Genomic DNA, 27,114 nt, shown 5'->3' with positions numbered 1-27,114 from the left:
TTGGGATGACTACGGTTTGTATCAGGAGCCGGATAGCAATATTAATACACGGCAAAATACCAATATCCACAGTAGTTCCAAGCGCCACCTGGTGTATACTAACCAAAATTGCACCCTTAGTTTTCTCTAACGTCTATTACGTGCTTCGGGTTAAAGGAAATTAGATATCGTAATGCGCTGCCGCGAGTCTGCTAGGAGCGCTAACTATGATACTACTATATCTCAGTGTACATCACTGTGCATTGCAGAAACATGCATAGCAAGTCTGCTGTGGTAGTGAAACAGTTACTGTGTGTCTGTATGACAAGCAGGTGACAGGAGTCACTGTTAGAGTCAGTTCACACTTCACTTTTTTTGTCAGTTACAGGGCTAAGTGTGAGCTTATCATTACAGGTCAATGTTATCGCCAGGTATAATGGACTGAGGCTACTTTCACACTAGCGTTTTAGTTTTCCCGTATTGAGATCTGTCATAGGGGCTCAATACCAGAAAAAAAACTGCTTCAGTTTTGTCCCCATTCATTGTCAATGGGAACAAAACTGAACTGAACAGAACGGAATGCTCCAAAATGCTTTTCGTTCTGTTCTCATATTAGAAAGCAAACCGCAACATGTTGTAGTTTGCTTCTCGTCTTGGGTTGCGGAGCAGAACGGATCCGGCATGACCCCCAACGCATGACACAATCTGCCACAATAGAAAACGGATCCATCCCCCATTGACTTCCGTCTTGGCAATGTTAAAGATAATACAACCGTATCCGTTCATAATGGATGCAGATGGTTGTATTATCAGTAACGGAAACTTTTTTCGCTGAACTCTGCCGGATCCAGCAAAAACGCTAGTGTGAAAGTAGCCTTAACCGTGCAGTGGCCCAAGATTGTACTATAGAGTAAAAGAGCGCACTCCTTTTACACTGTCGTCAGCTGACTCCACATAGATTTCTGCAGGACCTGTTCTGTTACACGCTGATACAAGTAGAGCCCCCCATGACAGAGTGGAGAGGGTGTCAGCAGTAAGTTTGTGTTGACGTCACTGTTTATTTTGCCCTTCTGATCCATCACAAGAACAACCCCATGAAGAATCATAGCACTGCTTCTGGAAAAGCAGACCCTTTATTCTAATCCCAGAAAACCGCTTCAATTTATCACAATGATGTTTACATGAAATCTCACATGGTTTTCTTTATAGAGCCTCCAAAAGTTGTTGTTGATCCTAAAAATGTAACATTTACCAAAGGATCTGGGATTAAATTAAAATGCCTTGCAACAGGATACCCTGCTCCGCAGATAGTCTGGACTCACAATGACATCTTTGTCAGATTCTCCACGAGGTATGATTGTGGTTTTTGAAGATTATTCCATCTAAACATGTATTTCAACAGTGATTCCTCCTAGAACTTTAATAAAACATTGATAACTTGGTTTCACCATTGCCTTTCTTTAATGAGACTCATCCTGTTAAGGGACATCCCCCCAACTGGTGATAGCCAGATGACAATAAATTTATACAGTTATAGGAGGAATAACAAAGGAACGACAGCACAGATTTCTAGGAAAATATGCTCCAGAATTGTTATTTCCTGTGAATACAGTTACATATACTAAAATAAATATGTCACAGTTGTTGAGAAAGAACCGTATGTGGGCCCCTTTCTCTCCAATAGCTCACCATAGAGTAGCCTCCTATATCTGCTAGCTATCTGAGATGAATACATTTGACTCAATATAGTGTCTGATCGATGACGTCTGACCACCGGTCCCCCACACACTTGCACTGGCCCCCATTTTTTAACCTAAGATAATACTATAAGTCACTCCTATCACTCACTTGGAATGGGCTAGATATGAGTTTCTGACATCAGATGGATGGGGGTGGTGTTTTGTAAAAAGGAGGCTGCAGATCCTCTATTCTAGTCATCAGCAGCAGACACCAAGAGCATATCTAGTTCACTTGTCATCAATGTTTGTCATAAAACAAATTTATATAGAAATTGCCTTTTCATTTACTGCAACCTTTTATCTCATAATGGTAGATATATATTAACACAAGATGGGACCTTTTTTATAAAAAATGCCATGGAGAAAGACTCTGGAGTTTATACGTGTCTAGCAGCAAACGCAGCTGGAATGGATAGGCAGTCGTCAGTTCTTGTCTACATTGGTACGTATAAAGAGAACAGGTAAATGGATTTGCTTCATTGATAGGTAATATGAACTGATTGGTGACAGATAGCAAGCATTTATTATTATTATTTATTATTGGTAACCCCTTCAATCCCGGACCAGTTTTCACCTTCCTGCGCAGGCCATTTTTTACATGTGTCACTATATGTGGTAATAAGTTTGGAGCACTTTTATTTATCCAAGACACTTCCTCGGGATACATTGTCAAGATATTTAACCTTTATTTATGAAAAAATCCCAAATTTTACAAAAATTTTGAAAAATTTGCATAAAATACCTAATAAATTATTTATTACTTAACATTCCCCATATGTCTACTTTATGTTGGCATCATTTTTTAAATGTCATTTTATTTGTTAGGACATTAGAAGGCTTAGAATTTTAGAAGAAATTCTTAAAATGTTTAAGAAAATTTCCAAAACCCACTTTTTACAGACCAGTTCAGTCATTAAGTCACTTTGTGAGGCTTAGATAGTAGAAACCACCCATAAATGACCCCATTTTAGAAACTACACCCCTCAAGTTATTCAAAACTGATTTTACAAACTTTGTTAACCCTTTAGGTATTCCACAAGAATGAAAGGAAAATGGAGATGAGATTTCAAAATTTAACTTTTTGGGCAGATTTTCCATTTTAATCTATTTCTTTCTGTTACACATCACGGGTTAACATCCAAACAAAACTCAATATCTATTTCCCTGATTCTGCAGTTTACATAAACACCCCATATGTGGTGGTAAACCGCTGGGCACACGGCACATGGCAGGGCGCAGAAGAAAAGGATCGCAGTATGGTTTTTGGAAGGCAGATTTTGCTGGACTGGTTTTTAGACACTATACCTCTCTGAGGCACCCTACAGTAGAAACTCCAAAAGAAAAGTGACCCCATATTGGAAATGATGGGATCTGGCAACAGTTTTATTGATACTACTTTGGAGTACATAGGATTCTTGATGATATTACTCTTTTTGTAAGGCAAGGTATCCCAAAAATGCCTGTTCTGGAAGTTTTTGTCTTTGTTTTTTTACAGTGTTCATCTGACAGGTTACGTCATGTGCTATTTTCATAGAGCAGGTTGTTGCGGATGCGGAGATATTAAATATGTCTCCTTTTTTTGTTTGTTTCAGTTTTACATATTAAAGCATTTCTGAAAAAAATTATGTTTTTGTATCTCCATTTTCTGAACGCCATATTTTTTGAATTTTCTGCCGATCGTCTTGTGCAGGGGCTAATTTTTAGCAGGAAGAGTTTACATTTTTTATTTGTACCATTTTTGGGTACATCCATTGTTTTGGCACAGTTTATTTTTTTTTCACCTGAGCGGGTAGGTCATGTGATATTTTTATAGACCAGGTCATTACGGACGTGGGAATACCTAATACAGTATGTATACTACTTTTTTATTTTATTCAAGGATTTTGAAACAAAAAATTATGTTTTTGTGTCTCCATTTTCTGACAGCCATTTTTTTTTTTTTTTACCGATTGTCTTATGGCTTATTTTTTGCAGGATGAGGTGACTTTGATTAGTACTATTTTGGGGTACATACTTTTTTTGTAAGTCCATATTGTTTTGGCACAGATTGTTTTTTACTATGTTTATCTGATGGGGTAGATTATGTGATATATTTATAGAGCCGGTCGTTATGTATGGGGTGATACCTAATATGTGTGTTTTTTCTTTTTTTTCTTCTATTTTTTATCATAAAATCAGGGGAAAGAGATGTTTTTTTACGTGAAACTTTATTTTTTATTACTAAAAATATATATATTTTTTTAACTTTTTTATTTTACTTTAGTCTTGTCCCACTCTGGGACTTCAATTTCTGGGGGTCTTCCCCTCTACAATGCATTACAATACATCTGTATTGCAATGCATTGCCTGTTAGTGTACTACAGTGTTGCCAAAGCTGCCTGAGAGATCCAGCCCTTGCTTTCAATAGAAGGCAGGTCCTGATGCCTCTGCAAGGCATTGGCCTGCCTTCTCACTCATCAGGTCCCCGTCACCGCAGCTCAAGGAACTCAACGGGAACCTTCACTCGCCGCAAACACCTTTTATGCTGCAGTCAGCGCTGAACGTGGCATAGAAAGGGTTAATCCGCCGGCATTGGCTTTTACAGTAATGCCGGATGATAATGCAGGGACCCGGCTATCAGTGACTGCCTGACAAGTGCAATAAGCATGAACAAGACGGATTACAAACTGGTACGGAAGGAGAGGGGGCCCTGCCCACAAGGGCTTACAATCTACAAGGTATGGAGGAAGGACACAGTAGGCGACATGTTTGTTAGTAATGGTACCAGCAGTTCGGCTGGTTTGAATTGTTTAGTAATTTAATGTCCCTTATATACTGTGTGAAGGAGATGGCAGCAGGAACATTATTTATATGACTCACGGTATATAGTGCTGACATATTCCACAGACATTATTATCACTCGTGAGCTCACAATCGCAAGTTCAAAAAGTTCCCCGTCACCACATTTTGGAGTGAGGGAGCAAACCCATGCAAACACAGGGAGACATACAAACCCAATCCATACAGATGTTGTCCTTCATTGCTGCAAGGCACCAGTGCTGAACAATGAGCCACTGCGCTGCCCATTACAGATTGATCATATGCAATATTTGGATACTACTGTGGGTATACATTGTAATAGGTAGTACTAAACCTATTAAGTGTGGTGTGCTATCCTACTGTGTCTCCTACCTCTTTAAAAACCATGTGTACACAGTGAATATGTGAGCATGTATAAAGGGAACTGAATATGTGGTCTTAAACCCCCCTCCGAATAGATTAGGGGGGAATGAAGCTAAGTGTCCATCACATCTGTCACCTTCACTGCACTGTATATTGGAATGGATAGTATGTTCAACTTTTATACATAATTTTATTATTTTCTGCCAATTCTAATATATGTTCTATAATTGTCATTGTTTTCTAGAGGCGCCAGTTGTGACAGTTGTTAAAAAAGAAATGTTGGTTGCAGTTAATGGAGAAACTACAGTGGAATGTAAAACTACCGGCATCCCAAAGCCCCAAGTGCACTGGTTTAAAGGTATTGAACAACACACTCCCACATCTGGTTTAAGCTTATATCAATATATTGTAATGTTCTTGTACTATTCTTTCATCCAGGTAATTTACAATTAAGTACATCACCATTAATATCTATTGAGAACCACCTTGGAACTTTGACAATTAAAAATACAAAGTATTCTGATGCTGGGGATTATACCTGTGTGGCGGCTAATGAAGCTGGAAGCGCAAGTGGCCAAGTGTCACTGAGTGTTGGCTGTAAGTTAATGCATATTCTTATGTCTCATATACATACTAAAAACACCTATATGTATAGTTAATAATATTTCCTGGAATTATAACTTTCTTCCAGCTGCACCTCTGCTCATAGAGACTCCAGACGATATAGCAATGGATATAGGATCAGATGTCACATTGTCCTGCACTGCCCAAGGCATTCCAGAACCAAAGATAACATGGAGAAAATTAAACACCTCATCAGCCTCTTCAAAGCCACTTATATATAATCAGAAAAGCGGCATACTACAGATTAACAGTGAGTATTTTTGTACAAGGATGTAAAAAATCGCCAAAGCAAATGGAAGTGAAGCATATTAAAAGACTCCTAGAGAAAACAAAGTTCTCCTTTTAACCGATTCTAGTCCTGTGGTACAAGTAATGTGTAGCTGTCTTGTAATGAATGGAACATAATAACTTTGTGATATCTTTCAGACCTTTGGGTAGGAGATGATGGCACCTATGTCTGTGAAGCTGAGAACTATTTCGGGAAGGTTCAATCACAAGTTACTGTTACACTGACTGGATTAGGTAAGATATTTTACAACCAGCGGGAAAGTTTCTTCTCTAGACATTACATGGGTTGTCTCATCAAGAAGGCCAGTTTCCATTTCTTATTAGGGACTATGGACATCAAGAAATGTATGGGCTGCCGGAGGTCTCCCCTAAGGTAACAGCTGTCCACTGGAGGTCTCTGAAGCTGGACCCCAGGTTTTCAGCTGAGCCTGGTTAGTTCCAATGTAAAAAGGGGTTCTTGAGATGAGGCAGCCCTAGTTCTTATGTTTGGAATGTCATTTCTTGCTTATTTAGGGTCCATTCACACGTCCGCAGAATGGGTCCGCATCCGTTCCACAAATTGCGGAACGGGTGCGGACCCATTCATTCTCAATGGAACAGGAATGGATGCAGACAGCACACAGTGTTCGCGGCAGTTCTATGGGGGTGCTGGCTGGGTGTATTGTGGATCCGCAATACACTACGGACGTGTGAATGGACCTTTAAACTGTAAATATGCAGTCCTGTTCTTAGATGTAGTCAAGTCATGACAGTTTAGTAAAAATAATTCCTTCATATATAAGTAGCCCATCTTTTGCATTACTGCACACAAAAACGGAAGACATCTTCAGGCAATTAATAAATGTGGTGCATGGCGTGTGCACTAGTATTCTAGTGCAATTTAATAGTATATCTGCCCCAGGGGCATAGCTAGTAGTGACTGGGCCCCACAGCAAATTTTTGTACGGGCCCCCCCAACCCCCGCCTCACTTTGCAACTCCATCTTCCCATGCAAACCCCACTCCTTTGACTAGTCAATATCGCAGACAGGGGTCAGGCCTAGACGGGGGCGCAGGCAAAGGCCAGGGGGTGCATACAAGGGCCAGGGGCACATACAAGGGCCAGAGAGGTGCATACAGGGGCCAGGGTGGCACAGGACAGGATTGGTGGGGGCACAGGCCAGGACCAGGGGGGTCGCAGATATGAGCCAGGGGCACGAACAATAGCCAGGGGCGCAAACAAGGGCCAGGGTGGCACACAAGGGAAAGGGTCGCAGATAAGGGCCAGGAGCTGCACTGAAAGGTCCAGGGGGCAGTGTTCCCTCTAAACCTCTGCTGTTGCTGAGTGGAGCATTTAGGTAGCTGGGCGATACATCATGAAAGGTGGGCAATCTCTTACTAACGGCGCATTTATATGTAGCAACCACGGGGTAACCTGCAATACCGTGTGACTATAATTTAATGGGGAATTCTCATCTAATGTTTCTGTGGCTTTACAATAAAAGTGCGACAGATGCTGACTCCTATGGCAGTGTATGGAGTAGATCAACATGTGTGGCTCCTGCCATTTACTTCTATGGGAGAATAGGACTTGTGGTATCTGAGTCTATGGGACTCCTTCGGATATTCTGTAAAAGTGCAGTCATATGTAACACTACAGATAATCTAGTACATGGTTATAGCTTTCAATTATTAAAAAAGCCCAAGGAAGGCCATGATCAGCAGTAGCCATGCCTCTAACCCTACTTAAAGGGAACCTGTCACCGGGATTTTGTGTATAGAGCTGAGGACATGGGTTGCTAGATGGCCGCTAGCACATCCGCAATACCCAGTCCCCATAGCTCTGTGTGCTTTTATTGTGTAAAAAAAAAACTATTTGATACATATGCAAATTAACCTGAGATGTGTCCTGTACGTGAGATGAGTCAGGGACAGGACTCATCCTAGGTTAAATTTGCATATGTATCAAATTTTTTTTTTACACAATAAAAGCACACAGAGCTATGGGGACTGGGTATTGCGGATGTTCTAGCGGCCATCTAGCAACCCATGTCCACAGCTCTATACAAAAAATCAAGGTGACAGGTTCCCTTTAATGTCTGTCTATACATGTCCCAATTCCACCCAGTCCCCTCTGGGGCCAACAAAACTGAAATCTCCATTACAGTAGAATGCCTCCTTTAGTGGCCCCTCGCAGTAGTGCCGGTCACTGAATTGTTAAAAAAAATAAAAAATAAAACTCGTCCTGTTACCCTGGTGAATAAAACACACATGACAGCGCCATTGCACTCAACTTTCTCTGCATCCTAAAAATGCAGAGGCAGGTAAGAGCAAGACATGCCACAGTCCTCCCAGTAAGGCAGGACAGCCACCGAACTCTGAGACTGTCCTGCCAGATCTGGGGCGGTACAAATACAGATAATCTTATTGTGGACGTCGCCCGGAAGAAGACCAAGGAGAGCAACTTGTAGAGTGCTAGACTCATTGCTCCCTGCACCTCCTGCATACTGATGACCGCTTTCATTTTCCCACCACTTTTGGCAGAAAAAATATGAAAATATGATAACCAACATATTTTCTTTTAAAAAAATTGTGTGTGTGTATATATATATATATATATATATATATATATATATACACACACACATACAGTACAGACCAAAAGTTTGGACACACCTTCTCATTCAAAGAGTTTTCTTTATTTTCATGACTATGAAGGCATCAAAACTATGAATTAACACATGTGGAATTATATACATAACAAACAAGTGTGAAACAACTGAAAATATGTCATATTCTAGGTTCTTCAAAGTAGCCACCTTTTGCTTTGATTACTGCTTTGCACACTCTTGGCATTCTCTTGATGAACTTCAAGAGGTAGTCCCCTGAAATGGTCTTCCAACAGTCTTGAAGGAGTTCCCAGAGATGCTTAGCACTTGTTGGCCCTTTTGCCTTCACTCTGCGGTCCAGCTCACCCCAAACCATCTCGATTGGGTTCAGGTCCGGTGACTGTGGAGGCCAGGTCATCTGGCGCAGCACCCCATCACTCTCCTTCATGGTCAAATAGCCCTTACTTTCAAAGTTTTAACAATTTTTCGGCTGACTGACTGACCTTCATTTCTTAAAGTAATGATGGCCACTCGTTTTTCTTTACTTAGCTGCATTTTTCTTGCCATAATACAAATTCTAACAGTCTATTCAGTAGGACTGTCATCTGTGTATCCACCTGACTTCTCCTCAACGCAACTGATGGTCCCAACCCCATTTATAAGGCAAGAAATCCCACTTATTAAACCTGACAGGGAACACCTGTGAAGTGAAAACCATTTCAGGGGACTACCTCTTGAAGCTCATCAAGAGAATGCCAAGAGTGTGCAAAGCAGTAATCAAAGCAAAAGGTGGCTACTTTGAAGAACCTAGAATATGACATATTTTCAGTTGTTTCACACTTTTTTGTTATGTATATAATTTCACATGTGTTAATTCATAGTTTTGATGCCTTCAGTGTGAATCTACAATTTTCATAGTCATGAAAATAAAGTAAACTCTTTGAATGAGAAGGTGTGTCCAAACTTTTGGTCTGTACTGTAGATATATACACACATAAACACAGATTGGTCACTAATCTTTCTACTTGGAGACTGCAGGAGAGGAGCAGCCAGGATTCACGGAGGAGGAGGGGGAGCACTGCTGATAGCATGCAGTTTTTTTCTTCCTGACCTCTGCATGCATCTTTCTGAGCACGGAACGCTGGGCAGCATCAATCAACGTCAGCAGGCACATTGCTGACATGTAATGCTGCAGCCCCACTGTCCTCCTGAGCCTGCACGCCTGAGTGAGTCCGGACACACACACATAAACAGCTTTCTTTTAGGGCTGAAAAAGGGAGGGGGGGAGAATTGGCTGTTGGCGGTCAGGGACTGATGGTAATGTGACCGCACTATAAGTGAAGTGCCTAGACTGAGATAATTCTCATGTTGTCTGACACTGAGACACTGCTCCCGGGCCGACGGGCCCCTTGTCAGCCCGGGCCCCAAAGCAGCCGCTTCCCCCTGCTTCCCCGGTAGTTACACCACTGATCTGCCCCAAATTTCCACATTGTGTGTCGCGGGTACAGCTGTCTTTGGCTTACTGACTCTGTTACAATTTTGTTTTAACTCTTTCCTTTCCAGAGGTCACAGCTTAGAGGACAAATTAGCTACCATGCAACTAAGAACAGATCATAGGCAGATTTTTTTGTATTGTGTATTTCTCATCTATATGCTTCTATTTGAGTTTTATTATTGCACTTTTAGCCGTGCCTATAATTGGAGAGAGTCCTCACGTGGTGAATGTTATTGAAGGAAACCAAATCACCCTGCCTTGTGTACTCCTAGCTGGAAATCCACTTCCAATCAGACAGTGGCTTAAAGACAATGTAGTGGTAAGTCACTTGCTGCTATTCATTAGCACTGTACATGTTAGATATTAAATAGCAGTATCTTGCTGCAAAGGAAAATAACAAATATAGTATAGCTAAAAGTTTCTTACGGTCCTTTGTTCCCTATTAGAGTGAATCATGTTATAGAGCAGGAGGAGCTGAGCAGATTGATATATAGTTTTGGATAAAGATTTAGTAAAACTTGTAATTTATACATTGACTAGCTAAAGGATCCAGCTTCGCTCCGGTATATTTAATCTATTTCATTTAATGTTTGTGTGTGTCGTTAAAAGATATCAATACTATCCACTATAGCAGTAACATCTACAGCACCCCGCCCCCTTAACAGTGACCTCCACAGCCCCCCACCCATTAACACTGACCACCCTCAGAGTGGCCGGTCTCTTAAAATTGGACCGCCACAGCAGCCCACCCCCCTAACTTGACAGTGACCTCCACAGGGGCCCGCCCCTTAACAGGTTCCTTTACTGGATCGGGGGAGTGTCCTTTTAAACAGCTCACTCTAAGACAGTAGCACTCTGCTGTCTGAGTGTAAGCTGCAGGGAGAAAGTCACCCTCCCTCCCATCTCAGCTGACAGAAGTTGAATTTTACCTTCATTTTTTTAATCCCCATCGACTCATTGTGGCAGGGGGCGTGTCTGGGCTCCTTCCTGCAAGAGTGACGCCCCTCTGGGCACCTTACTGGTTCATTTGCATACCAAATAAACTGGATTTTCAGAGGATAAAAACATCTTTTGCTGGAACAAAGGCACATCTGGAAATAAGGTACTAAGTGCTATTGGGCCATGGCTTTACTTCAATAGCAATTATCTTGGTGACAGATTTCCTTTAAAGCTCTCATACAGCAGTGAAGATAAATGGCTGGGTTGTTATGGAAATCTAGAATAAAACTGTGTATGGAGGACACACAGGTCTGGAGGACCTGCAAGCTTCTATTGGCTGATAAGGGTCATATGACTAAACTTCTATTGGCTAATGCATTTTTTGGGACTACCTCAGGAACGGTACCTCCTAGAGAGCTGAGACCTGGTCTAAAACCTTCCCGGACACTTGATGTACCTGTGTGCCAAATTTCGTGATTGTAAATGCGATGGTGCAGATTCCTTTAGCGGACATACATACACATACACTCAGCTTTATATATTAGATATCTCTTCTCTTTCTGACTTGTACAGTTGTACACGGGAGGTGTTATAAGTGATTAATACTGTTCCCTGTGTAAGTGTAACTATAAATCAGTCTGCTCAGCTCCTTCTGCTATATAACATGATGACTAGTGATGGACGAACATCGGCCAGGACGATTTTTGAACACTCATTTGCGATCAAATGTTCACAAATCGCGTGTTAGCGGCGGACCACATTCACTTTAAAGGCAGGCGAACCTGAAAAACCTTCAGGTCATATTTGCAGACAGCAAACACTTATTAGAAGTACACAAATAGTCCCACAACATGGACAGTGATATACCAGAGGGGGATCATTGGCAAAAATTCCCACAAAAAATATGTATTTTAATCAGGGGCCATTTGTATGCATCTTAAAGGGAAACTCTCAAAAATGTGCCCTGCTGCAGCCTAGAAATGTTTTATTTCCTATCGGTTTGAGGTATACAAATGTGCAGCAGCACTCCATTCTTTGTTCTGAGTGGTGGCGGATATGTGTGGGCTGGCATGACAAAATTCAATTGCACGTGGCTATCACAGGTGTTGAATTCCTCCAAGATCCATGCCTCATTCATTTTATAAAATATGAAGTAGTCCACACTGTCGTGAGCTAGGCGAGTACGCTTATCAGTCAAGACCCCCCCTGCTGCGCTGAACGTCCTTTCGGACAGGACACTCGACGAGGGGCAAGCCAATAGTTCCATGACAAATTGCGCCAGCTCTGCCCACAGGTCAAGCCTGCACACCTAGTAGTTAAGGGGTTTCTCGCTTCTCAGAGCGTCCACATCGGCCGTTAACCTGATTTAGTCGGACACCTGTCGGTCTAGGCGTTCCCTGAGGCTCGATCCGGAGGGCGAAGTGACCAGCACAATTTCAAACCACCCTCATTTTGCAGGCGTGGTAGGATTGGTACCCCGAACCTGTTTCGCTGTGGGTGGAAATTCCTCTGCCAGTGCCCGCAACAGCAGAATGCAGCATCTCTCACAGCAAGGCCCGGAGATGCTGCATTCTGACAGTCCTCTGTGATGCTGGTAACATGTCTGCCATTTTGTGTTTGTACCGGGGGTCTAAGTACATTGCCACCCAGTACAGGTCCTTGACAATTATGCTTTTTATACGAGGGTCCCTCTTCAAACACTGGAGCATGAAGGCCCCCTTTTTGCACTAAATTGGTAGCGGTGGAGCGCCCTGGCTCCTGCTTATCGCCCAGGAGAATGTCGTCCTCGGTCTCCTCCCCTAGCCACGGACAACACCAGGGATCCCTGAAATGTTTAAAGCCTGCTCTTCTGGCCCCTCCTCCTCTGACTCCTCTTCAGACTCCTGCTGACTTGTCTCAGATGGAGTAGCCCCCCTGGGAATTCATTCAGCATTGCGACTTCCTCATCTTCCAGCTCCTGCTCCTCGACGGCCTGATCAATGACACGACGCAATGCACGCTCCAGAAAGAAGGCGTAAGGTATGATGTCACTGATGGCGCCCTGGCTGCGACTGACCAGTTTGGTAATTTCATCAAATGGCCACAGAAGTCTGCATCCGTCACGCATGAGCAGCCACTGGCGCGGTGAAAAGTAACCAAGCTGCCAAGAACCTGTCCTGCTGCAGAGTTTGTACAGGTAGTCGTTAACTGCATGTCTCTGCTGGAGCAGCCTATCAAGCATATGCAAGGTGTTCCAGCGCATTGGGCAGTCACAAACCAGACATCTGACGGGCAAGTGGTGTTGCTGCTGAACATCAGCAAGGCGAGCCATGGCCGTGTAAGATCTTCTAAAATGGCCAGAGATTTTCCTGGCCTGGCGCAAGACATCCTGGACCTGGGGTATTTGGCAACGAATCGCTGCACGACTAAGTTCAGGACATGTGCCATGCACGGCACGTGTGTCATTTTGCCCTGTTTCAGCGTGCTCAGCAGATTGCCACCATTATCGCACACTACTTTACCAACTGTCAAATTGAGCGGGGTTAGCCACTGATTTGCCTGTGACCACAGAGCTGAAAGCAGTGCAGGAACGGTGTGGCTCTTGGCTTCCAGGCACAACAGCCGCAGCACAGCATGGCAACTTCTCACCTGCCTTCCTCTGGATCAACTTGCAGGATAACAGGCTGAACTGGATGGACAAATGTCTTTTTTCGGCATTATGTACTATGTTACTATGTTACATGTCGAATAGGTTCTGGGGACCTTGAGTGGTGTAGCGTAAGAGGAGGTAGCAGTGGAAAAGGAGGAGTTATCCGAGGAGTAGACGGAGGATGGAGTAGGAGAAGAAGGAGAAGAAGAGGCAGGCCTGCATGCAATCCGTGGCGGTAACACCAAATCCACACGGGTGCCACGGTTTACATGCTTGATGCGCGTCAGAAGGTTGACCCAGTGGGCAGTAAAAGTTATGTACCTTTCCTGCCCGTGTTTCCTAGACCACGTGTCTGTGGTCAGATGTATCTTGGCACCGACACTGTGTGCCAGAGATATATTAACTTGCAGCTAAACGTGGCCATATACACTCACCTAAAGAATTATTAGGAACACCATACTAATACGGTGTTGGACTCCCTTTTGCCTTCAGAACTGCCTTAATTCTACGTGGCATTGATTCAACAAGGTGCTGATAGCATTCTTTAGAAATGTTGGCCCATATTGATAGGATAGCATCTTGCAGTTGATGGAGATTTGAGGGATGCACATCCAGGGCACGAAGCTCCCGTTCCACCACATCCCAAAGATGCTCTATTGGGTTGAGATCTGGTGACTGTGGGGGCCATTTTAGTACAGTGATTGTCATGTTCAAGAAACCAATTTGAAATGATTCAAGCTTTGTGACATGGTGCATTATCCTGCTGGAAGTAGCCATCAGAGGATGGGTACATGGTGGTCATGAAGGGATGGACATGGTCAGAAACAATGCTCAGGTAGCCCGTGGCATTTAAACGATGGCCAATTGGCACTAAGGGGCCTAAAGTGTGCCCATAAAACATCCCCCACACCATTACACCACCACCACCAGCCTGCACAGTGTTAACAAGGCATGATGGATACATGTTCTCATTCTGTTTACGCCAAATTCGAACTCTACCTTTTGAATGTCCCAACAGAAACCGAGACTCATCAGACCAGGCAACATTTTTCCAGTTTTCAACAGTCCAATTTTGGTGAGCTCGTGCAAATTGTAGCCTCTTTTTCCTATTTGTAGTGGAGATGAGTGGTACCCGGTGGGGTCTTCTGCTGTTGTAGCCCACCTTTCTTTCCCATTCTGACATTCAGTTTGGAGTTCAGGAGATTGTCTTGACCAGGACCACAACCCTACATGCATTGAAGCAACTGCCATGTGATTGGTTGACTAGATAATCGCATTAATGAGAAATAGAACAGGTGTTCCTAATAATTCTTTAGGTGAGTGTAGATCCGGGATGCCCTTCTGGGAGAAAAATTTCCTTCCAGGGACCTTCCATTGTGGTGTGCCAATGGCCACAAATTTTCTAAAGGCCTCCGAGTCTGACCACAGAACAGTCTTCCATTTTGCCACACTCCATTTTAAATGATCCCTGGCCCAGTGAAAATGCCTGAGCTTGTGGATCTTGCTTAGAAATGGCTTCTTCTTTGCACTGTAGAGTTTCAGCTGGCAATGGCGGATGGCACGGTGGATTGTATTGAAATTTGAATCAACGTATTTTTCCTTTAAAATGATACATTTACTCGGATTAAACGTTTGATCTGTCATCTACGTTCTATTACAAATAAAATATTGACATTTGCCATCTCCACATCATTGCATTCAGTTTTTATTCACAATTTGTTTAGTGTCCCAACTTTTTGGGAATCCGGTTTGTAGCATTTGGTGTCCCTAACTGTCCCTGCTCCAAAATGCAACCTCTCCCTACACTGGCAAAACACATAATGTAAAATGGCTGCCAGATCGGGTTCTGTTATAGGGTTGGGGGTGTGTCCATGTGGTGAAACATCTCAATTGGCTATCCTCTCCCACTTGATGGATGTGTCATGGGTGAAAGTTCGGCGCTATGCAAAAAAAAATGGCACGTGAGAGTATCGCCATATGCTCGCATGTTCGGCGAATTGCAAACGAGCAAAGTTCGCCGCAAATGATGACTGCTTATTGCGCCGCATTTTGCGGTGACAGGTCCTTTTTAAGTACATTAATACATGAATAGTGCTGCTACCATTGACCTCAGATCAGTAATTTGTTTATCAATAATCACCCCCATTCTCCACTATGTTGAGAGCACTCATCCTCGAGTCCTATGCATATTTTGTATGTCCACTTGGCAGTCCCCTCAATCTATTCCAGGGCTGGTTTGTGGGTGCACAGTGGGGGAATGGGGTGAGTGTCTACTTGCCAATTAGTAGTTTGAGGTCAGTTACAGCAGTACAATTCTTGTAGTACTGTATTTAATAGGACTTGGGGGGCCTGGCAGATTCCCTTTGATACTTCTCTACTAATAGCTTCAGTGTGTATGGGAAGTACACTCTATAAGGTATCCACAATGAAAAATGAACACAAAGATAATTAATGCAAATAACATCAGAAAACCATGACCAAGTCCTCCGGGACCTTGTTCACACTGTCACAGAGGATATAAGGTGATGTTGAGCAGGAGCGCATACAGCATTGTACAGGGCAGGCAATCCTGTGTGAGGCACAGATAGCATTAACTGATCCACCTGTTCTTTTGTCCTCATTGCAGATACTTAATAGACTAATTACCTAATTGCAATGGAATTTTGTGTATTCTGTGGTTAACCTTCTTGATGATTAGGACCTTGCCAGACCTCATATTGCACCGTCTCACCACTCGCTATAATGTGTTCTGTCCTTCTGAGGACTGAATCAGGTAGACTTTCTAAGATGTTTATGTTCTTTAGGTGGTTTCAAACCCCTATGTTAGTGTCCGGACAGATGGAAGTCTTCATCTAGAAAGTGCTCACCTGCAAGATGATGGAGAATATGCATGCACAGCGACAAATGTTGCTGGCACAAGTAAACGATTAACAACTATCAATGTATACGGTAAGGCAGAATATTACATATTACAGAATATAATATCACAGAATATTACTGGAGAGCTTGAATAGCAAAGTTGTGTTGCAAATACTTTATATCAGAATATGAGACATTATACTCATATACTATGTCAGAATAAAAATAATTATGACAATGATACTCCATTTTTCCTTGTGATTCTCAAAAAGCAATAGTAAAAAAATAATTGTAATTTTGTACTATTAGTGTTAATCCTTCTTAGGAAAAAAATTTGGGGATTTTTTTATTTTAGCAGTTGTAACAGTTACAATACTGTGTCACCTTTACTATTTAGGGGTACTTTCACATTTGCGGCAGAGGAATCCGGCAGGCAGTTGCATCGCAGGAACATGCGCTGCCTGAATGAGATACTTGGAGATAATTTTTTTAGGCAGGGATAGTAAAATACATATAGTAAAAAGTATTCTGGGGTGTTTGAGATAGGGATTACAATCACTTCCTGGATAGTCTTGTGTACAGAATCCCAAAAGCTGCGTAAAGTGGTACATCACCACCAAATATGGAGCAATGTGCCGTCCGCCATGTCACATCTCCAACAACAATCAGAGATCAAGGGTAACCACTTATGAAGAAGTGCCAGTGGGTGTGCTTTTGTTCCGTTGAGAAAGGATGAAGATTAAGCCCCTGGCAGAAACAAGGGGTTGTGATTGGGTCAAGGGGGCCCGTAGGGTCCAATACTGGCCAGAACCGCAAATGTATGATTGGCGGTAAATTAAAACGCAGTCGGGGTACGATGTGTACTCTTCGTTAACCAGTGGAGTGTAGTTAGGGAGAAGGAGGACTTTAGGGCAATACAAACCCAGGATTTTAGATTGTCAAAACGAAGCATGTCCAGAAGCCTAGCTTAGACTGTAGAATGATAATATAGATGGCAATCTAGGAGACCAATCCCACTCGCATCCTTTGAACAAGCTGGAATCTCCCACTCAATTCTAGGGCCTCCAGTCAGGCACTAAACAAACCTCATGAAACAGCAACAAATTTGGGTCCAGTATGTGGCTGGGATGCAAATGGGGATGATCTACAAAAGGTAAAGTAATTTTGGCAAGAGATTCATTTTTACGATACTGATTCTGCCAAACCATGAACATTCTGTATGTTGCAGGACTCTAGGTCATTTTGAAATCGTTGACGAAGGGGGGTAAAATTATCTCTGAATAACTGGGATAGGTCTGAGGTAATCTTAATCCCTAGGTAATACCTGCCACAGGCCATGTGATGGGAAAGTAGGCTTTTAGCGACGAACCCATGGACCCAGCAAGAAAAGCGTTCAAATCTTTAGATTTAGTCATGTTGATCTTGAAATTGTTCTATACTCCAAAGCAAGTTTTTTTTATTGTTATTTCTTTATGCTAGTGCATGTTGGAATGTATTACGAAAGATAAGTCAGGTTCCATTCAAATGTATAATGTGCTGCACAACTTTTAAAACTATGCTGCAGTTTTACAAGCATTGTACAAACCGTATTGACACACAACCTCTTTTAGGGTACTTTACATCTTGGGGGATTGCATGAATTGGTCAGGTTATGGTATACCTATATGCCAAAGAAAGACTTCCTGTTCTTGGCAATATTTCAGAAGTACATACAGCGCCTCAAAAAAGTATTGATATCCCTTCAACTTTTCCACATTTTTTTCATGTTACATCCACAAACTTAAATGTATTTTATTTTAAGTAGCAATTATGTGTGAAGTGAAAATAAAATTATCCATGGTTTTCCAAACTTTTAATAAATAAAACTCTGCAAAGGGTGGCGTGCATTTGTATTCAGCCTCCTGTACTCTGATACACCTAAATAAAATCTAGTTTGACCTACTACATTCAGAAGTCACCCGGTTAGTAAATAGAGTCCACCTGTGTGTAATTTATTCTCAGTATAACTACAGCTGATCTGTGAAGGCCTCAGAGGTTTGTTAGAGAAGATTAGTGAACATGATCATGAAAACCAAGGAACAAACCAGACAGGTCAAGGAAAAGTTGTGGAGAAGTGTAAAGCAGGGTTAGGTTATAATAAAAAAAATCCTAAGCTCTGAACATCTTAATGGAGCACTGTTCAATCCATCGTCCGAAAATGCAAGGAGTATGGCACAACTGCAAACCTACCAAGGCATGGCCGTCCACCTAAACTGACAGCCCAGGCAAGGTGAGCACTAATTAGAGAAACAGCCAAGAGACCCATGGTCACTTTGGAGGAGCTGCGGAGATCCACAGCTTAGGTGGGAGACTCTTTCTATCTGAAAACTATTAGTCACGTACTCCACAAATCTGGCCTTTATAGAGAAGTGGCAAGAAGAAAGTCATTTTTGAAAGCAAGCCATAAGAAGTCTTGTTTTGCAGTTTGCCGCAAGGCATGTAGGGGACATAGCTTTTTTTCGGCAGGGACAGGGAATCTGGTCAGAGTTGATTGGATGATGGATGGAGATAAATACAGGGCAATCCTGGAGGAAAACCTGGTAGAGGCTGCAAAAGACTTGAGACTGGGGCGGAGGTTCACCTTCCAGCAGGACAACGACCCTTAACATACAACCAGAGCTACATTTTACGGCATACATATTAGGACATCATCAGACATCATCCACAACTCCATCCTCCGTCAGGCAAAACTCCATCAGCCCTCAGACATCAGACAAAACTCCGTCCTCCGTCAGGCAAAACTCCATCAGACATCAGACAAAACTCCGTCCTCCGTCAGACAAAACTCCATCAGCCCTCAGACATCAGACAAAACTCCGTCCTCCGTCACCCAAAACTACATCAGACCTCAGACATCAGACAAAACTCCGTCCTCCATCAGGCAAAACTCCATCAGACCTCAGACATCAGACAAAACTCCGTCCTCCGTCACCCAAAACTCCATCAGACCTCAGACATCAGACAAAACTCTGTCCTCCGTCACCCAAAACTCCATCAGACCTCAGACATCAGACAAAACTCCGTCCTCCATCAGGCAAAACTCCATCAGACCTCAGACATCAGACAAAACTCTGTCCTCCGTCACCCAAAACTCCATCAGACCTCAGACATCAGACAAAACTCTGTCCTCCGTCACCCAAAACTCCATCAGACCTCAGACATCAGACAAAACTCTGTCCTCCGTCAGGCAAAACTCCATCAGACCTCAGACATCAGACAAAACTCTGTCCTCCGTCACCCAAAACTCCATCAGACCTCAGACATCAGACAAAACTCTGTCCTCCGTCACCCAAAACTCCATCAGACCTCAGACATCAGACAAAACTCTGTCCTCCGTCACCCAAAACTCCATCAGACCTCAGACATCAGACAAAACTCTGTCCTCCGTCAGGCAAAACTCCATCAGACCTCAGACATCAGACAAAACTCTGTCCTCCGTCACCCAAAACTCCATCAGACCTCAGACATCAGACAAAACTCTGTCCTCCGTCACCCAAAACTCCATCAGACCTCAGACATCAGACAAAACTCTGTCCTCCGTCACCCAAAACTCCATCAGACCTCAGACATCAGACAAAACTCTGTCCTCCGTCACCCAAAACTCCATCAGACCTCAGACATCAGACAAAACTCCGTCCTCCGTCACCCAAAACTCCATCAGACCTCAGACATCAGACAAAACTCTGTCCTCCGTCACCCAAAACTCCATCAGACCTCAGACATCAGCTAAAACTCCGTCAGACCTCAGACATCAGCCAAAACTCCGTCCTCCGTCAGGCAAAACTCCATCAGACCTCAGACATCAGCTAAAACTCCATCAGACCTCAGACATCAGCCAAAACTCCGTCCTCCGTCAGGCAAAACTCCATCAGCCCTCAGACATCAGACAAAACTCCGTCCTCCGTCACCCAAAACTCCATCAGACCTCAGACATCAGACAAAACTCCGTCCTCCATCAGGCAAAACTCCATCAGACCTCAGACATCAGACAAAACTCTGTCCTCCGTCACCCAAAACTCCATCAGACCTCAGACATCAGACAAAACTCCGTCCTCCATCAGGCAAAACTCCATCAGACCTCAGACATCAGACAAAACTCTGTCCTCCGTCACCCAAAACTCCATCAGACATCAGACAAAACTCCGTCCTCCTTCAGGTAAAACTCCATCAGACATCAGACAAAACTCTGTCCTCCCTAACTCAAAATACGCCCTACTACACACACTCTTCACCTGACGGAGCTGCTAGCTGCTGGAGAGGCAAAGGACCTGTGATGACGTCATGACCATGTGACGAGTCACGTGTGTGGGAGGGGTCAGATGTGCACAGCAGCTGGTAGAGTGTACAGAACAGTAGCCATCAAATAGAGCTCTGTACTAGAGATGTGTATGTGTAACCTGCATGTAGCAGAGCTGTGTACTGTGTTACAGAGATGTATGTGTAACCTGCATGTAGCAGAGCTGTGTACTGTGTTACAGAGATGTACGTGTAACCTGCAGGTAGCAGAACTGTGTACTGTGTAGCAGATCTGTATGTGTAACCTGCATGTAGCAGAGCTGTGTACTGTGTAGCAGAGCTGTATGTGTAACCTGCATGTAGCAGAGCTGTGAACTGTGTAGCAGAGCTGTATGTGTAACCTGCATGTAGCAGTGCTGTGTACGGTGTAGCAGAGCTGTATGTGTAACCTGCATGTAGCAGAGCTGTGTACTGTGTTACAGAGATGTATGTGTAACCTGCATGTAGCAGAGCTGTGTACTGTGTTACAGAGATGTATGTGTAACCTGCAGGTAGCAGATCTGTATGTGTAACCTGCAGGTAGCAGAGCTGTGTACTGTGTTACAGAGATGTATGTGTAACCTGCAGGTTTCAGATCTGTGTACTGTGTTACAGAGATGTACGTGTAACCTGCAGGTAGCAGAACTGTGTACTGTGTAGCAGATCTGTATGTGTAACCTGCATGTAGCAGAGCTGTGTACTGTGTAGCAGAGCTGTATGTGTAACCTGCATGTAGCAGAGCTGTGTACTGTGTATCAGTGCTGTATGTGTAACCTGCATGTAGCAGTGCTGTGTACTGTGTAGCAGAGCTGTATGTGTAACCTGCATGTAGCAGTGCTGTGTACAAAAAATGAGCCCCCACCCAGCTCCGTACACATAATTACAAAAAAGTTATAGAGCTCAAAATATGACGACAAAAAAAAAAAAATCTGATTCTGTAAATCTCCTGTCACTCCGAGTTACTCAGAATTGGTAGCCTAATTAATAAATACATGCAACATGAATGCATATATGCCGCTTCACACAGATCACAAGTGTTAGGCCTCTTGGACATGAACGTTGTTGGTCCATTCTGTGCATTGGGGACAGCAATTTGCAGTCCCCAATGCACGGGCAACGTGCGTGCAGCAGCCGGGACAGATCCAGACCCATTCAACTTGAATGGGTCCGTGAATATGTTCTACTTTTTTGCTGTGCGGAGGCATGGCCAGAAACACCACGGAAGCCCTCTGTAGTGCTTCTGTGGGGATCCGATCCGTGTTTCTGTTCCGTTCAAGTGAATGGGTCGACATCACGGATGCGGGATGCACACGGCTGGTGCCCTGTGTATTGCGGAACCGCCGTATGTGGTCCACAATTCGACCACAGGCACACAGCGACCATGTGCAAGAGGCCTTACAAAGATGGGATTGAAGGTGCACATTCTCTTGTGCTTCCCATATTCCACAGATTTATATCACACAGCTGCTTACAGTTGTGCTGATAAGTTTACATACCCTTGCAGAATTTATGATTTCTTAAAGGGGTATTCTCATCTTCCCTTTTTCATACTTACCTTCCTTGAGCGTGATGTTCACTTCCTGTATTCTTCTCCCGGCCGGGCCGCGCTTGCGCAGAAGACTGAAGATTCTCTCCCGGCCGGGCCGCGCAATGTCCTGAACGCGCACAGCGCCGCGCATGTGCCATTGTGACTTATTCCTGGCCTGTATAGTACAGAGTCGGCGTGCGCATTCGCGGCTCTGTACTATACTGGCCAGGAAGAAGTCATCATGGCGCATGCGCAGCGGCATGCGCGTTCAGGACATTGCGCGGCCCAGCCGGGAGAGAATTTTCCGTCTTCTGCGCAAGCGTGGCCCGGCTGGATTCGACAGGAGAGGTGGCCATGACCAGGGGAGACCAAAGACAACATCAGGTTTTATTTTCTAAAAAAGGATGGGAATTGGGTAATAAAATGTATTTAGAAAAATTATCACTGTCAAATCATTAACAGATGTAACAGTGATCATTAAGATGAGAATACCCCTTTAACCATTGTTCAGAGAATATGATTGATACCACGGACACTTCTCTCTCGCTCGTGGTTAGTGGTCGGCTGAAGCCATTTATGTCAAACAACTGTGTTTACTCTTTATAAATCATAATCACAACACAAACTCCCCAAATGACCCTGATCAGAAGTTTACACGCCCCAGTTATTAATACCATGTATTGCCCCCTTTAACATCAATGACAGCTTGAAGTCTTTTGTGGTAGTTATGGATGAGGCTCTTTATTTTCTCAGATGGTAAAACTGCCCATTCTTCCTGTTGAAAAAAAAAAGCAATTCCACCACAGTTTTACGTGATTTTTATTTACGACATTCGATGTGCGATAAAACTGACTGGTTACTTTTATTCTACAGGTCAGATCGAATCCGGCAATACCTTATATGTATAGTTTTTCTTGCGTTTTAATAGTGATAAAAAAAAATATATCCGATTTTTTTTGTCGCCATATTTTGAGCCCCATAACTTTTTTGTAATTATGTGTACAGAGCTGGATGGGGGCTCATTTTTTGCGGGGCAATCTAAACTTTTTACTGATACCATTCTGGGGTGTTTAAGACTTTTTGATCACTTTTTATTTACATTTTTGTAGCAAATGAAGTGACCAAAAACGGCGAATCGGACATTTGGACTCTTTTTTATTTCTGTTTTGCTGTTTGCCGTATGGGGAATATATTTTTATACAATGGGCGTTTTTACACATTGCGAAACCCATGATGTGTCTTTTATTTTAATTTTGGGAAAAGGGGGGTGATCTGAATATTTATGTTTTTTTTTTACACTTTTTTATAGTTCCCAGGTTACACACACATCTCTGTAACACAGTACACAGCTCTGCTACATGCGGTTAGACAAACTGCTCTATATACACAGTACACAGCTCTGCTACCTGCAGGTTGCACATACATCCCTGTAATACAGTACACAGCCTGCTACATGCAGGTTACACATACATCTCTGTAACACAGTACACAGCTCTGCTACATGCAGGTTACACATACATCATTGTAACACAGTACACAGCTCTGCTACATGCAGGTTACACATACAGCTCTGCTACACAGTACACAGCACTTCTACATGCGGGTTACACACACATCTCTGTAACACAGTACACAGCTCTGCTACATGCTGTTACACACACTGCTCTATATACACAGTACACAGCTCTGCTACATGCAGGCTACACACACATCTCTGTAACACAGTACACATCTCTGCTACACAGTACACAACACTGCTACCTGCAGGTTGCACATACATCCCTGTAACACAGTACACAGCTCTGCTACATGCAGGTTACACATACAGATCTGCTACACAGTACACAGCTCTGCTACCTGCAGGTTGCACATACATCTCTGTAACACAGTACACAGCTCTGCTACATGCAGGTTACACATACAGCTCTGCTACACCGTACACAGCACTGCTACATGCAGGTTACACATACAGCTCTGCTACACAGTTCACAGCTCTGCTACATGCAGGTTACACATACAGCTCTGCTACACAGTACACAGCTCTGCTACATGCAGGTTACACATACAGATCTGCTACACAGTACACAGTTCTGCTACCTGCAGGTTACACGTACATCTCTGTAACACAGTACACAGCTCTGCTACATGCAGGTTACACATACATCTCTGTAACACAGTACACAGCTCTGCTACATGCAGGTTACACACACATCTCTAGTACAGAGCTCTATTTGATGGCTACTGTTCTGTACACTCTACCAGCTGCTGTGCACATCTGACCCCTCCCACACAGGTGGCTCGTCACATGGTCATGACGTCATCACAGGTCCTTTGCCTCTCCAGCAGCTAGCAGCTCCGTCAGGTGAAGAGTGTGTGTAGTAGGGCGTATTTTGAGTTAGGGAGGACAGAGTTTTGTCTGATGTCTGATGGAGTTTTACCTGAAGGAGGACGGAGTTTTGTCTGATGTCTGATGGAGTTTTGGGTGACGGAGGACAGAGTTTTGTCTGATGTCTGAGGTCTGATGGAGTTTTGCCTGACGGAGGACGGAGTTTTGTCTGATGTCTGAGGTCTGATGGAGTTTTGGGTGACGGAGGACAGAGTTTTGTCTGATGTCTGAGGGCTGATGGAGTTTTGTCTGACGGAGGACGGAGTTTTGTCTGATGTCTGAGGTCTGATGGAGTTTTGGGTGACGGAGGACAGAGTTTTGTCTGATGTCTGAAGTCTGATGGAGTTTTGCCTGATGGAGGACGGAGTTTTGTCTGATGTCTGAGGTCTGATGGAGTTTTGCCTGATGGAGGACGGAGTTTTGTCTGATGTCTGAGGTCTGATGGAGTTTTGGGTGACGGAGGACGAAGTTTTGTCTGATGTCTGAGGTCTGATGGAGTTTTGCCTGATGGAGGACGGAGTTTTATCTGATGTCTGAGGTCTGATGGAGTTTTGCCTGATGGTGGACGGAGTTTTGTCTGATGTCTGAGGTCTGATGGAGTTTTGTCTGACGGAGGACGGAGTTTTGTCTGATGTCTGATGGAGTTTTGCCTGACGGAGGACGGAGTTTTGTCTGATGTCTGAGGGCTGATGGAGTTTTGCCTGACGGAGGATGGAGTTGTGGATGATGTCTGACGATGTCCTAATATGTATGCCGTAACATTTGAATGGCTAGATCAAAGCATTTTCATGTGTTAGAATGGCCTAGTCAAAGTCCAGACCTAAATCCCTTTGAGATTCTGTGACAAGACTTGAAAATTACTGTTCACATACACTCTCCATCTAATCTGACTGAGCTCGAGCTACAGTATTTTGCAAAAAAGAATGGGCACAGTTTCAGTCTCTAGATGTGCAAAGCTGGTAGAGACATACCCCAAAAGATTTGCAGCAAAAGGTTGTACTACAAAGTATTGACTACATTGTGTTGGTCTATCACATAAAATCCCAATAAAATACATTTAAGTTTGTAGCCGATTTTAAAAATGTGGAAAAGTTCAAGGTGTATGAATACTTTTTTAAAGCACTGTACCTTTGTCTAATGTATAGCTATTTATTCATACTAGCTATACAATTACTGAATCACATCTCAGAATAACGCATACAAATATGATCAATGATATTCACTATTTTTATACAAGTGTAACGGGGTTTTGAGGGCGCCCCCTAGTGTCTTTGGGGTTCCTAACCCTAGTTAACTCACTATGCCTGACAGGCGGATCCTGAGCCTCCGCTATCTGGGAGCTGGGGTACATGTCTGCGGCAGTGCCTCCACCCAGTGGAGCATCCGGGGTAGGGATGTGGGGTCCCACTGGGAACATACTTAGTGCAATGAGACTGACACAGCCTAACTGGAATTAACTTTATATAGTAAGCAGCAAATTAACCAACATACATAGGAAAATACAATAGAGTAATACAGGTAACAATGCAATGTGGATTTTCCTCACCCACCCACAAGCACGCCTGTGTCCCACCCGCTTATCTTCGCCCTAGTGGCCGTTGGTGCACATGGGAGAGTTGGGGCCCTTATAAGTCCTGCTCTGCAGGGTCACTGAAGCAGCCTGAGCTGTGTAATGTCCGTCACTGGACCTCAGAGTCTTTACTGTGAGTGAGGAGACAGGTGCCCTGTGGTGATACAGGGAGAGGTTTGGCTTACCCTCACAACACAATTAGCCAGGTCAGTCAGCAGCAGTCTCCTCTCACTGGATTCACCAGACGTCTGGACTCAGCGCTTGTCTTTGCCAGCAGGCCCCTCTCTCAGCAGGTGTGATCTTGGGTGAAGCAGGTTCTCTCAGCAAGGTTCCATCTCTGTGCTGCAGTCTCTCACATTCTCAGACACATGTCCTTTTCTGGCTGAGCACGTAGTAACTTCTGGAAAGCTTACAGGACCTTCGATGATGTCACAATCATGTGACCAAAGCTCAATGTTTTATTAACAGCATACTGAGTCCATCTGCCATCTACTGGGCATTTCAGATAATGCAGCCTGTGTAACTTCACAGGGTTACATGCTCCCCCTTGAAAATACTTGCCTTCCACTGGCAAGTCCTAGCCAGGGAGCTTAACAAAAACTCAACAGAAAAAGGTTTAGCATACATACAGTACAGTTAACACAGTAACATCCTAGCTAGCTAGTTATCTAGGGTAAAAAGTCGCTAACATTTACCACTTCAGCTAGTGCATGTAGGAAAGTGGCCATTTTAGATGCTACTTGTGTCAGCGGGGCATAACTGGGCTCTCCTATATTATCATAAACTAGGGCCCTAGGGGGTTGCCGCACTCTGGTGCTGTGTCTCAGTTCTCGCTGTGGGAGAGGATCTTGGGACATCAACTGTGGAACTTCAACTCCTGCCCTCGAAGTAGAGTCTCTAAGGGAAGTTCCAGGCACAAAACATGGACTTTCTGGATTCAACCTTGGAGAACTTTGTGACCCAGGAGAGGTTTCAGGACTTTGTGAAACCACAGGAGTTAAAGGAGGCAATTGCT

General features: G+C 43.7%; 1 protein-coding gene across 1 annotated transcript in view; it reads left to right on the top strand.

Annotated features, from left to right (window-relative positions):
- HMCN1 (hemicentin 1) overlaps positions 1 to 27,114 on the top strand; it is a 655,003-nt gene that overhangs the window by 79,938 nt on the left and 547,951 nt on the right. The window contains 8 exon segments of the mRNA XM_044300627.1: positions 1,189 to 1,330; positions 2,033 to 2,160; positions 5,125 to 5,238; positions 5,319 to 5,477; positions 5,572 to 5,754; positions 5,931 to 6,026; positions 10,066 to 10,193; positions 16,247 to 16,391. Coding sequence (XP_044156562.1) covers positions 1,189 to 1,330; positions 2,033 to 2,160; positions 5,125 to 5,238; positions 5,319 to 5,477; positions 5,572 to 5,754; positions 5,931 to 6,026; positions 10,066 to 10,193; positions 16,247 to 16,391 — 1,095 coding nt within the window.

This window comes from Bufo gargarizans, chromosome 7 (assembly GCF_014858855.1).
Source record: "Bufo gargarizans isolate SCDJY-AF-19 chromosome 7, ASM1485885v1, whole genome shotgun sequence".
Taxonomy (NCBI): domain Eukaryota; kingdom Metazoa; phylum Chordata; class Amphibia; order Anura; family Bufonidae; genus Bufo; species Bufo gargarizans.
Note: the sequence above shows the minus strand (reverse complement) of the source record. Positions and strands in the feature narration are given on the sequence as shown.